The sequence below is a fragment of the Dendroctonus ponderosae genome, unplaced genomic scaffold, assembly GCF_020466585.1.
Source record: "Dendroctonus ponderosae isolate FM_Combo_2020 unplaced genomic scaffold, Dpon_F_20191213v2 Dpon_F_20191213_462, whole genome shotgun sequence".
Lineage (NCBI taxonomy): Eukaryota > Metazoa > Arthropoda > Insecta > Coleoptera > Curculionidae > Dendroctonus > Dendroctonus ponderosae.
In genome coordinates, this window is record NW_026018677.1 from 796 (window position 1) to 15430 (window position 14635).

Consider the following 14635-nt stretch of genomic DNA (forward strand, 5'->3'; position numbering starts at 1 on the left):
CCTTTTCCTAATTTCACTACAGCTTTCTTTTCGGGCTTCTTGTATCGAATGGATAATTTGTTTATTCAGGTCTTCAACGTTTATGTGTTCTTCATTTCTGTGTTCAACATGTTGTAGATTGGACGTAACCATTGTTTCAAAGGCATCTATATCACAAATGCAGTTCTGCTTAAGCTTTCGTGTTCCAGATATCATCTTTTCTCGTTCTTTCCTTGTGTTGATTACAATTTTTGTTCGGACTAGGCGATGGTCACTGCCCACAGTGAAATTGTTTAGTACGGTGACATCTTGTATTATATCATTTCTATTTGATATTATAAAATCAATTTGGTTCTTCGTAACACCGTCGGGACTCAGCCAAGTCCATTTGCGCTGGTCACTCTTTTTAAAAAAGGAGTTCATACATAGCAGTTTACGGTGTAACATGAAATTCCGAAGCATACCGCCTCTACCGTTTCTTTCTCCATAACCGTAAGGACCCAGAGCAAATTCACTATCGTCTAATTTGTGGCCTAATTTTGCATTAAAATCGCCAAGAAGGATCGTATACTGTGCTTGGTCTTGTCGTATTGCTTTAGATATAGATATCTTCGTAAAAGTTGTCGCCTTCATCGTCACTGTGAGTTGATGTTGGTGCATACACTTGGATAATTTTCATTTTGTTTCTTTTATTAATATCTAGTAATAGATATATAACCCTTGTTGAGATACTTTATATTTTTAGTATTTTTAGTATACTGTTTTTGTGTGTTTTGTTGATGATAAAGCCTACTCCCCCTTCTAGCATTTCTTCCTTTCCTCTGTTGTGGAACAGATGTCCTGATTTGAGCTCTATTTAGTTCTCTCCCTTGCGTCGAACTTCACTGATACCTAACCCATCCAATTCCCATTTAATGTAACTTAGCTCTTCTTCTAGTTCGTGCATTTTTTGGTCGGTTGATAGTGTTCTTATATTATACGTGGCAATATGTATTTCCCTTTTTCCATGGTAGCCGGATCTATCCCGGAGATTCTTCGCACCCTTTGCTCTTAGCCTTGTCTGATTGCTACCGTAATCAGGGACTTTTAAGCCGCCGGGGACTAAGGGCCATTGTGTATTTTGTGTGTACATCTTTTTTTTTCTGTGGGGTTTATTTAGCCTGATACTCTGGTAGAGTATCAGGCTAAACCACGCTGGCCATTGCGGGTTGGTTGAGGGATGATATGACCGATTACATTTCGTTAATCCTCGGTTTAACAGTTATACCGGCTGTGACTCGGTCGCCAGCGCCTAGTTAGTTGTCTAGCAGGAGGTACCGGATAGCTGAGGAGATCGGCCACCACTCGTGCAGGTGAGGTTAGCATTTCAGCAGGCTTCATCCAGTTGCCATCGCTCCTTACCCCCCTTCGGGTGTAAATAAGACTTTATAATTGTAAACTTTGTATTCTTTGCAGTTTATCAAAACTGCCGTAGACAAATCGATAATTTACTAAAACGTACTGCCAGTCGGTAAAGTCAGACATTTTTTAACCATCTTTCACAGTTTTGAGTTAATTAGGACCTAATTAGGACTTAAGAGCTATTTGGTAACGTAGTTTTTTAAGAATACTTATTGATGCCTGAAATTCGACGACGAAAGAAAAATATTGGAAAAAGCAGATTTATGACAAATTATTGCAAAACATACATCAAGCCATGGGCAATAAATTATCTGTCATGCTAATCCAGTCGTTCATTTGCAACTAAGTTAACATCCTGCTTTTTACTTTGCAACATATAATCATGTAGTTGAGGGAAACTTTAGATCTGTCGCTATATTTGGCAATTTATCTTACATGAAAACGCGGCGGGATAAATTATGCCTCAATAAATCTAAAAGGTGTAAACTTTGCGTAAGGAATCCATAGGAAACTGATCAATCTTCTTACAACAAGGTCGTTATTTCAGGATCCTATTTTATTTTCCTATGCCAAAGTTATATAGATTTTCGAATAATATATGCTAAGTCATCAATTACGTTTAAGGTAGCGAATCAACACATGGATTGGCTGATATACAATCAATATTGTTGGATATATTGTTTTGCTGTTGAATTACTTTCCGAAGATAAATCAGATGAATTGTTCAGTTGTGCCCGTCTTTTCTACTGCCATTTATCAAAAAAACGGAAAGAAATTGAAGCAAACAGAAAATGTTCAAAACATTTATCATGGAATGAAAACTGTCCCTATTTATGAGCAATATATAATTTTGTAATGTTAAAATTAAACCGAGGGTGGAAACTGGCAGTAATTAGTGGTAATAATTGTGTTGCACGAATCAGATACTCTCTCCTCAGAAGAATACATAAGACTCCTTTCATCTCAAGTTTTGAAACAGACATTTAAAACTTCCTGTTTATTTCGTTCTAATATTTCTTTTTTTTTCTATTTCAGCATAGAGACACCCAAGAAACTTTAGCTGTTTTAGATAGGTTAGATTTAGATACTGAAAAACCGAGCGACGAAGAAATAGCTAGGAAATTTGGTTTTGAAGATGCCTATTTCAAGGGCAGATTATCATGGTGGCAGTTAATGAAACCTAAACTATGGTCTCTATTTGATGAACCCTACTCGTCAACAGCGGCAAAAGTAAGTATTTTATTTCAGCGGAATTTTTATCAAACCGGCGCGTTTAATTAAGTGTGCCTTAAGCAGTCATTCCAAAGTTATTTTTGCAAATTAGTTAGGAAAGTAAAATAAAGGCCTTCAATTAATTGGAAAAGATATTAGTGGAATCTGTTTGAAGAGGGTATAGAGTTTAAGACGGATGTTTGTTAAGCCGATAACTTTTTATTCTGAAAGTCATCTTTGCTTGAAAAGGGTCTTTAGTAATTTATTTGGGCCCTCAACCTGCCGAAGGGATAAGGGATAACCCTTATGACAGTTGAAAACCCTTATTAAAATGGTGATTATGGAAAAAACTGTCTGAGCTGCAAATGTGGCCTTATGGAGTTGTGGCTATCGAAGCTAACAGTATTTCACTCATAGTAAACTCTAAACTATAGTCTAACTCTAAACACTGGACAATTATTATTATTGCGAGTAGAGCACAGATATTATATTGGAAGGGATGAAAAAGCTAAACCCTAGATTAATTTATTCCTAATTGATAGGCTCCGTTAATTAAAAACCTTGCAAAGTAATGAGGTTAGTGTTCGGTTACATTCGTTAAAATGCAGTATCTTTTTACAAATTAATTGTTTGCCTTTGCCAATATGAATCAATTATTATACCTGTCTAATAACAAAAAAACAGCAAAGTAAAAACCGTTTCTTCGTAAAGTTATTGTTTGTTGCTAATTTATTTTAGTACGTATTTTCCTGTTCTGATTGTGGTGCTATTTAAAAATGTCTAACGTATTTTTGAAAATACGTTTTTTCAGCTTCATTCAGGTATTCACAATTAACTATTCAATCGAATAAATTGTAAAATTATATGAAGGCACAGATAACTTATTTAAAATTAAGAAAACTAAAAAAAGGCCGAGTAATACCTACAGATATGAGTTTTTTCAGCATTGCTAAAACAAAGTTGACATATTTTATAGATTTTTCAGAAGAAGCCTGATCTAAAAAGTTTGCGAGCAGGTAAAGTTTGGAGCGTTCCATTATCATTTAAAGTACGAGACAAAATGCTATGATATGGGCTTATTTTAATTAAAATACTTTTCGAAGTTTGATTTGTTCAATGGAAGTTCGCTATTTTCAAAGGTTTTTAATTAATTGTCTGTTTTAAACTTTGTTAATGAGTTAATAGAGCAATTTTTGTCATCTTGTGGTGTCCAAATTGGTTACATTATTGGAAGTCTTTTATTAAGGATCACATCAAGTGAACATTTCCGATCTCTTCAAATAAAACAATTATATTGTCCAAACTGATGCATCGCTCTAATATCGATAGAACAATACGCAGATATCGCATCATATTCCAATAATCGCAGATTCATTGATATACACGAATTGGTTTACATTACCATCATTTACATCATTTGCCATATACTGGAATTGTTAGGCAATATGTGACAAAATTTAATTTATGACACATATTGAAAGTACGTGAATGACTAATTTCTTTATAAATGTCTTATTGTGGTAAAACAATTGATTCGAATTCACAAAAAAAGTGCTTGTAATGAACCGTTTCCTAAATTTGCCAAATAATTAAATTTGAATGAATTAAAATTGATCTACTTAGAAGATCCACAGTCTCGCTAATTTTACCAACAAAAAATTAATTTTTGCCCCTCAACGAACATAGAGAATATTTTATAATCAAGAGTTTAACACTAATACAAATCAATGAATACATGATTCGGAAAAATATTTGAATATTAAACATAGTCAATAAATCCTTGGAAGAAGAAAGAGCGGAAGTGAATGAAGACCGAATGCACAGCTACATTGCAACTGAATTGATGATTAAGAATTAAATTAATTTGTTTCACTTGTTTTTTGCGTCCCAATTGGAAAATTAAGTTGAACTATCTATCTATCACTATCTAATTAATTGGCCGACGTTTCGACCGTTATTGGGGTCTTCTTCAAGGCTCAAATTCTATGTTGAAGTTGTGTCTAATTAAATGATACATTATAGTGAATGCATTCCCATGGCAAAACGCCAGTTATTTAAAAAAAACCGTAAATATGCATTATGTCGAATATGAACGAATTAACGACATACATATTATCGCTGGGGCAATTTTTAAATTACATTGGACTTCTATTAGCCATTAGCCTGGAAAGAAATGCTCAAGCATTTCATCTACTTGTTGGACTGAAGAAAGGACTGACTATATTTATCTTCAAAACATTTATTTGCTTTAATATGCGACTTGCGAAAAACGAGCAGTCATATCTAAATCCTGATGGAAAAATTGAATAAAACCCACTAAAGGAAAGCGAAAAATTATGAAGACTTATGCAAATATAACGGATAGGATCATAAGGAGGGTTGGAGTAGGTACAAGTTAATTAACGGAAATTTATTCAGTTTTAACAAGATCTTCATAGAATTCTTATGATATTTTGAGTGAGTGAAACATTTATTTAACTACTATTTTTAAACTAGTTTTTAAAACTTACGTAACAATTGGAAGTTTCTTTCCACGTTAATTGATTTTTTTGTTTCAGGTAATAGGAGTTTTGTCAGTATTTTTTATCTGCGTGTCTATTTTATCGTTTTGCCTGAAAACCCATCCCGACATGAAAGTTCCAGTCATCAGTAGGATACTTGTGCGGACAGCGAACAATTCGAGTGATTATGTTTTAGACAAATCGGACACTGATGCTCACATAGCATTTTTTTATATCGAGTGCTTTTGTAATGCCTGGTTTACTTTCGAAATTTTAATCAGGTAAGTAAAAATATAACTGTTCTGGATGTATAGTGCGGAAATTATTCGTATGATCTATGTGAAAATCCACCTACTATTTTTTTAAGTTGTTGTAATCAACGTATTCTAAGCGAAACTTGACATGCAACTTCCTAGTGTTGGGCTTTGCAACACTCTCTCGTAACTTTTCCGATTTCACAAACCAACATGCCTCTAGTTCCATATGTTGCAAAAATGCGTCTATAATGCAAACTAAGCAAAAAAGATGTTCATGACTTTGGACAATTTCTCCTGTGGCCATACAAATTGGTATCTTCCGTTTCATATGGAGATATTATATAGAAATATTTATGTTGAATACTCAGTGTTAATGCTGCTCAGACAAATGATTTAAATTTCAACATTTCTCCATCCAAATGTACTACTTTCTACACTACGTAAAGTTGAATAAACCGAAAACTAATTCACAAAATATCCTCATTAGCAAATCTTTAAAATAACATAGGGAGATGAATGGCAGGGCGATTCGATATATATCATTTCGATTCTCAGAGAATTACGTTTAATATGTGTCAATATATGGAAGCAATTTATTAACTCCGGAGAAACCCTTTTCGTTTGCTTTCCCCACTTTCCACCACATTGGTGAACGTCTCGGAAAATCTATCACGTAAGGACTGGAGAATTTGCCATGTCTTTTTGGCACTCCGCCTTTATTAATTTCGGGACAATGGCAAGGATTAGTGGTTGATTGATATAGCAGCACGAAAGTCAATTTAGCGGTAAATGGTCGAATTTATGGAAACCTAATTTTGCGACAAACGTGGCCGATCAGATTTGATACTTAAGGTTTCTTTACGGTAATATGAAAAAATTGAAAATATTGCAATGAGAAACAGAACGTATTGAAGCAACGAATGAATGTTTCATGAACGTCAGTTGATGTTCAATATCGCTTTGAGCCGCGTCAAAGAATGTTCAAACATGGGGATTTGAAATCTGAAATCGCCGGAGGAACACATTAATGCAAGCCATTAAATCTATTGGTTTAATATCCCAGCTCAAAAGAAGGATATTCTCTTTCCAGAAATATTTCGTTCAAAAATACAGCTTTATAAATAAATCACTCCTCGCTATATTCTAAAGACATTCAGTGAATCGCCGTTTCTCAAGAATTTTAATTGCAACGGATTCTACCAAAATGGTTACAAGACAGAAGTTTATTTGGCGAATACTATGCCAGTATACTAAAATCGAAATCAAAAAATGTATCAATTAATGTTTACTTTACAAATACATAATCCAGAGTTGTCAAAAAGTTCCATGAAATCAAACTTTCGTTTCAGGTTTAATAATTATTTTACGAGTTTTATACAGTAAAATGACGAGCGTAATAATAAAAATTTATGAGCTGAAAGAAACTAGGCAATCAATTCAAGTTGATTTTATTGTGCCCTCAACTTTGCTGTTGAATAATTTAGCATACATTAACGCTATAATTCGAGAAACTCCCAACATTAAATCTTATTGCAATTGATAGATCCAGACAAATATAAATCGAAAATTTTCCTTGGGCTGTAACTATCAAACTATTTCGCATAATCCCGATCGACATCAAGATTTAAATCTTAGCTAAGCCGGCGACATTCTTTTTGCGCATAAAATTTAATAACAGAACTCCCGAAAACGAAAACAGCTCGATAATCACAATGTAGGTTATTAATTTTGTCATTTTTTATTTGCAGTAATATATTTTCCCTTTAGTAGCTTTCAAAAGATCAAAAGACTTCACTTGTTATTACGCATAAACGATTCATTATTTCCTTTTTAATTACAACTTCCTTAACAACGAGCTTTTCGGCTTGAATTGTTCCTACAAAAATAAATTTTAATAATTCTCTGTATGATGTAAATGGCAGCACAAAATCAAACATAATGTGAAATACGACAGACTGCTACATTCTCTTTAACTTAATTTGCTGTTTTTGGACATAATGAAAGACGTAAGTCTTCTGATTCCTGGACGGGAGATAACGCATATGGTGGAAAGTTTCCTATGTTTTCCTTAAATTTAGTTAATTTTAATTACGTTTTCAGTTCTATCCAATATTTGTTGTCCAAAACAGTTGCCAGAACTCTTGTTTTTATGTTTGACAATATTGATTAGAAAATATCAAAAACTAGGAAATCGAGACTGAAAAACACTTTGTTTTTCGTAGCTTTATTTTGTATTCACGTACGAATCGAATGTTCACATTCGATTCTTACATAAAAAAGATACTCTAATCGTAACATGTCAGACTTTAAGGCTGTTTCGGTTTTGACAACAGTTAAATAAAAAATGTATTCATTATTCCCCAATGCGATGAGTATTTAATAATAAAATGCGCACTTGTATCCTTAAATCAGTCTTAAATCATGATCAACTGACATCTGAGTTAACTATTAATAATTTTTTTGTTACCTAAATGGCAGAGCAGGAATTAAAATCTGAATCAATTTGATTTCACGGCATGATTTTTAACTTTATTTGCCAATTTTTCAGTCGAAAGAGTTTTCAGTCGAAAGAGCTTCGAAAAAGTAAAGCTGTGTACAATATGTCGAATCACGTTAAGTGTGTTTGGGTTTGAGATCCGATTATCGAGAAAAACACAAACAACGGCCTACCGGATCAATAGCGCAGTAATTCGCCGTTGTTAACGTTATCGATGCTGCTACTTTGCACATTGGGCTGATTTAAGTCGTTAATAGCCCTCACTATTGTTTGCATTTGATATATTAATTAATACTGGGTAACAAAAGATGCGCCCTGGTTTCAAATGCTCTTACAATTGTGAGACTTAGAAATTACCAAACAATTTTTGAATACGGAAAGCTGAAAGAAGTTTTACAAATAAATAGAAATTCAACGTCGACGCAACGTCGACATCGACATCCATGTTTCCGTAACAGAACTGCAGCACATGCAAAACACAAATGGCTTCAATATCTGCCTCTATTTTATAACGAATAATTTAAGCTTTATTTGAATACAGGCTTATTCTCTTATTTAGGTTTATAGCAAGTCCAAACAAATGCGACTTTATCCGATCGTCAGTTAACATCATTGACTACATAGCAACTGCAAGCTTTTATATTGACTTGCTGTTGAGGCGATTCGCATCCCATTTAGAAAATGCCGACATCATGGAGTTCTTCTCTATAATCCGAATTATGAGGCTCTTCAAACTAACGAGGCATTCCTCCGGACTGAAGATTCTAATACAGACTTTTAGAGCTTCAGCGAAAGAACTCACGCTACTGGTGTTTTTTCTTGTTTTAGGTAAGTTGTCTACAATTGTTGGTGCAATTTATTTATTTTTTGTACTTTATTTTAATTAATGATTTGTTCATGTTCATTCGGTATTTTACCTAAGTTTTTTTATTGATTTGTAAAATAAGTATTGTTGGATTAGTCTGTAATTATTCTCAAAACAAGCAAGCAAGCAGGCAAGAAGTTGAGTGTTGCCTCAATTGTGACCATGCAAGCCATTAATTAATATAATATTGGCTTTTGCGTGGTGGAAAATAAAAAAAATATGTTTATAGCATCAATGGAATATTTTTTGATGTATGACGAATTTGCCTGTATATGCGTCGTATCTTTCAATAACGCTTTAGACTGATCGTCAGACTACCAATTAAACAAACGAAATTTTTTAGATACGACGGATCTCAATAAACCTTTTATTGAGATATTTTTTCAGAAGTTCCAAACCTTTTTTGACGGAACACCCGTCAAACTCAAGCTACTGTACTCAAAGTTTCGAAATTGTTTTACAACTCCAAAGCAAAAGTAATAATTTTAAATGAGCCATTCTCTGGGAATTTTACTTTGTTTCTGAAACTATTTGTGTTATCAGCACTCAGGAAGGATACCTGTCATGGCCATGGGTAACTCAGTTAATTTTCAGGAGTTTGCACAGAAATGGCTTGTTGCGTCAACCCAACCGGCACAGTAAATTACCGGTGCAGTTGCCTTGCATTCACCCATTTGATAAAACGTTGCTCCTATGAAAGGTGGTAAACTTTTTTTTAGGTGTTGAAATACCCGACCCGGGCCTCCTAAATTTTTGAGTTGAATGCTACGCGTAATTATAATTGCAGCACACAGAGAAACAAAAGATGTTCAGACACAAAAAATTTACTTTTTACCTTTACTTTACCCAAGTTCACAGTTGTACCCCACACATCGTTGAGAAAATTTTGCTTAGGATTGCAAAAACTGTTACGGAACACATTTTGCATCGCGTTTTTCGGACATAAATTTTTCTAAAACTACAAATACTCTACAAGTTCAGAGTTGTACGTTCAGTAATGAAAAGTGCGCTCGAAATGTCGTCAAAATTTCGTTATATCTTCAAAATTTAATTCAAATCACATGAAATGCTGCTTCGTAAATATTCATTTGAAAATGACCGCTTTTGCGCAACTGCAGACTCGTCAATAAAAACTCAAAAATATATCCAGTAGAAACTTGAAAGAGTGACATTATGTAGAAGAAGTTTTTTTATGGAATTTTTGCATAACGTTGCACCTAAATATTTCATGTTCAAATTTCGTGTGAGTTTTTGCGGCAAATCCCCCAGAGTTTACTCACGCACGTTGTTATAACTTAAGCGAGTCACCAATTCTCTATTCGATAATAGAAAAACGAACTCTGTGGCTTAAATGGTTCACGAGCAATGTCAAAAAATGTGGTCTGCTTCGGGCGATTTTACAATTTAACGAAAAACAGGCAACACTGAAACTCTTGACTTTTTTTTACAAATAACATAAAACTGGAACCCATATTTGCGTATTTGAAACGGTTATTTGGAGACAAACTACAGATGAGCTTGATGCAAAAATACAAAGTCGTCCAAAATATTTCCAAAGTTTAAAAATTCCTTATGGAGGAATCAATAGGTTAATTGAAACCAGATCCACACTGTCAACTGATGCTAACTGTATTGAATACTGGAATCTAAATTTCCATATCTGAAGCGGTTCTTTAGCGAAAAACTGCAGACGAGCTTAATATGAAAATATAAAGCCGCCCAAAATATTCCCAAAGTTTAAAAATTTACTGCGCAAAAACCAATAGCTCAATCGATACCAACCTTATGAGGCATTTGATGAATATGGGACTAAAATTTCTACATCTACATGGATGGCAACCAGGGGAAAAGTCATGCTGAACTTATCGAAACCTGCGTAGTGCCACCTGGAAAGAAAGAAAAAAAATATGTTTAGTGCAGCAGGAAATCTCTCCAAAGCGAAACTTATTTCAAATCATCAAAGCAAAGAGATAGAGAAATATAACGAATCCATCACATATCATTGAAGCAAAAAAATTTATAGATTAGACATCATTCATACCAGCTGTCTGCAAGCTCCATGCTCCATTTTCTAGCCATTAATCCTCAAGCAGTTAACTACACTTTTACAAACTACCGCACTTGCCATAAGAGCCACAATAATCCTATATTTCTCATCGAACAACGCGATTCATACAACTTAAAGGATTATCGACCGATTTTGTCCACTGTCGGTAGCAAACTGAATATCTTCTCGAGAAAAAAAAACTCCGAACTATAGAATAAACATGATTATTTAATCATTTCGGGTTCGCCCTTTCGATGATTCATGCTTTACTTTTCAGCAGTTCGATTTTAGTTTGTTTATTGTTGACATTTTTGTAGAAAGTGTCTTCACACGGCAATATTTTCAAAGGCAAATTTCAACTTAACGAAAGACAACAACAAAAAAACGAAAAACGCTCCCAGTGCCGATCTTTCACTAATTTAATTTTAACATTAGAGCCATTTATTTTTGTCTGAATTTCACTCAGCTGGAGTGATTAATACACAAAACTAAATTTAATAACCGACTTATTTTTTTTTTAAATATTGACTAAACAAAAAACCGCGGAGAACTCATTTAAAAGTTGCTCAATTTCCGAGTGATGATAGAAACCAACAAAATTTCTTCAACTAGTTAAAAATGTAAAAAAAATGCAGTGAGTTAATGGTTCGAGGTGCAGCGCAGTGAGTTAAGTTTATAGTTGATCATTTCTCATCATGATGTTTTCATCCCAGAAATCTGTGGTTAATTTTTGTACAGACTTTTTACAGACTTCCGGCATATTAATAATTAGTTTTCATATATTTTTTCAAATATTTTAGTTGCGTTTTGTCTATTAAGACTGGTATTAAGAACTATGATTATTTTTCCTTTTTTTGGAAAGTAAATGACCGACTTAACATGTACTGGTTTGCTTCACTACAATAAGTAATCGCGTGCAGATGAAGCAACTGTTTTTTGCAAATCTAGTCAGTTCTGATTAATATTAAAAAACTAGTAATTTTCCCACATTTTCTTCAAATTAATTCGGAAAACATCAGTCTTTTTAAAGGCCCACAGAGCTAAACTATTAAACCATGTAAAAGATATATGGCAAACCGTTATCATTTTTCAGTATTCAATAAATCGAACTTTTTCCAATCCGGCTTCTTGAGCTACTTGCCGTCAAGATATCATTGAAAACGCGTTAACATACTCTTATATTGCCACTTCGATATTTCGAATGCTTCTAATGGGTATTTCTTATGAATCTCACTTTTCACAGATTCTGAGTTTCCAAATTTATCTGCTACTCGATTTACTACATTTGAAGAGGTTTCTCGCTTCACTTGAAACCGAGAGAAAAATCTAATTCATTCTTGAAAACAGCTTGGTTGCATTTGTAAACGACAGTGAAAATGGAAATTTAGAATTTATTTAATGTTTAATTTAAAACAAAATGAAAAAGAGACAAGAGAATGTAGTGTAAACGTGTGCAGACAAATGTGCATGTTTTGATAGCAGCTGATTTTACGCATAAAAATATTTCAAAACGATCAAACAAGTTTCCTAAATTGTTTCTGCTTTTTGAGGGCATGATTTTTTATTTGGTTCTAATACTCTGTAAATCTATAACGATAGATTCCTGGGCTATCGCCTTTATTGTAACAAAATTGAGTTCATTTTGGAAGTTAATTAAGATATTTAAATAAACTCTCCTTCTCCGCACGACTGGGAAAAGCAGCCGAGCTAAGTCTACCAAAAGTATTCTAAACTATACGCAGAGTCGCTCTTGAAATATTAGCTAATTAGCTTGCATTATTAGCTCTTGGAGAGCCATCCTGTATACAGGGTTATTCAAGTTATACGACAAGGCAGAATGCGGATGAACTATTCGATTTTTTGAAAGCATCACTTTATGGAGAACTGTGTGATGCAACGTGATGAAATGTGACAATTTTGTGATGCATAGGAAGTACGAATTATTAGATTTATTCCAAAGTTGCATTTACGTTGATGAAATCCGGGGGAAATAAATGAGAAATAAAAAGCTTGCGGTTTAGGTATTAGTTAATTGATCAAATCGAAGATCCTTTTTAAATGACAAATGATCAACACCAATTTCGAGTTTGGACACCAAATTATATTTGGCGGCTACTAATGTTTGGCTAACTTTGTGACAAAGTAATAAAAATTAGACTTAGACTTACAGGGTGTAGTTTGTGTTCAAACAATTGCAAATTTTGTACCTCAATCGAGTTAATTTTTTCAACCACATGACATATCCAAATCAAGATATCCACTTTTTTATATACCTTGGCTACATGTTCATTAGCTAGAAGTTATATCCGTACTAAAAACACTGAGTCGATGTTAACTATGTTCGTTCATCTTTTGCAGGAATTGTTATATTCGCCAGTTTAGTGTACTATGCCGAAAGGATACAAACGAACCCGGACAACGACTTTAAAAGCATCCCTTTAGGACTATGGTGGGCTCTAGTCACTATGACTACAGTGGGCTATGGGGATATGGTGCCCAAAACCTACATTGGGATGTTTGTGGGTGCCTTATGTGCCTTGGCAGGTGTACTGACGATAGCTTTACCAGTACCTGTGATTGTATCAAATTTTGCTATGTATTATAGTCATACGCAGGTAGGTACCACCAAAATTTGATTATTCTGTGAAACGGTTATTTGCACGTTTTTTTTTCGTTGTATTTGAATATTTATAGCCAGTTCTTCTCCACGAATTAAATGTTTTTTAGCACTCGCAAAAGCAACAGAAACAATCATTCGAATCTAATTATATCGTATGTATTAATTATTTACCGGATCGTTAGCGTCAATTATCTATCCATAGTAATCCCAGTGCCAACACGCATCTCATCTCTTCATAGCCAAGATATTTTTTTCAGAAAAATATATGAAACTGAATACTAAACCAAATATATACAAATTTAATAATAAGTGTGTGTTTTGTGCATTACAAAATATTATTTTAATATGTTTTTTGTGAAAAATACATTTTTATCAGAGCGACTGGAATGATTTCCAAACAAAACATAAAGCTTTTGTCAATTCATACGGTAAATTTATTTTACTTTATCACTTTAAGGCTCGAGCCAAACTACCGAAAAAACGACGTCGTGTTCTCCCAGTAGAGCCTACTAGAGGCCCAAGGATACCAGGCCCTGTTATGCCCGGGGCTGCCCCGGGCCTGGGCAATGCAGCAGGACCGGTGGCAGCCCAAAACCGAAGAGTAAACGCAGTCAAATCGAATCATCCGAGCAGAGAAAACCTGTTGGGCGCCCCTGTACCAAAAATGGGTTAGTATCAGAGTGGAGGTGTCATTTTCGTAAGTAAATATCACATTTTGTTTTAAATTTTTATCAGATTTTGTATTCTGCTAATATACAAGGTTATTCACGCTATACGGCACGGACGTTTGCGGCTAGCCCATTTGTTTTTTGCAAAATATTATTTGATAAATTCACAGACGCCTAACGGGTGCACATTTTAAAAATATTTTTGTAATGTACAGAGTATCCCAAAATCCCTAAAAGTATCAAGTTGTGTTTTTCTAAATGAAATACTTTTTTAAATATTATTGCATTTTTGGATTCTCTGAGCAAAATAAGTGTTTGTTTTAATAAGATTTATAATGTCTAAATCGAAAGGTTTTCTAAATAATTCGAATTTTATCAAAATCTAATATTATTTTCATGTGTCAAATACTTTAGAATTATTTACGTTGTGTGAACGTAATTCGTAGTTTGGTGTAACAATAAATCATGTTTTATATCCCAATGATAATAAACTTACCATTTTATATAGGGTGTCCACAAATTTAAACTAATCAAATAAGAACTTTAAGTAGCTATAACTTGATTATTTTAAATACAACCCCATATTTT

The 14635-nt window shown here is 33.8% G+C and overlaps 1 protein-coding gene across 1 annotated transcript; it reads left to right on the forward strand.

The window, feature by feature from the left end:
- Positions 1–2415: 2415 nt before the first annotated feature.
- On the forward strand, positions 2416–14071 carry LOC125504400 (potassium voltage-gated channel protein Shaw-like; the record flags this gene model as incomplete). Its single annotated transcript, XM_048666287.1, has 5 exons — positions 2416–2610; positions 5151–5374; positions 8407–8675; positions 13118–13374; positions 13837–14071. Coding segments are annotated over 5 exons (1161 nt in total), but the record flags the coding sequence as incomplete, so codon positions are not given.
- Positions 14072–14635: the final 564 nt, after the last annotated feature.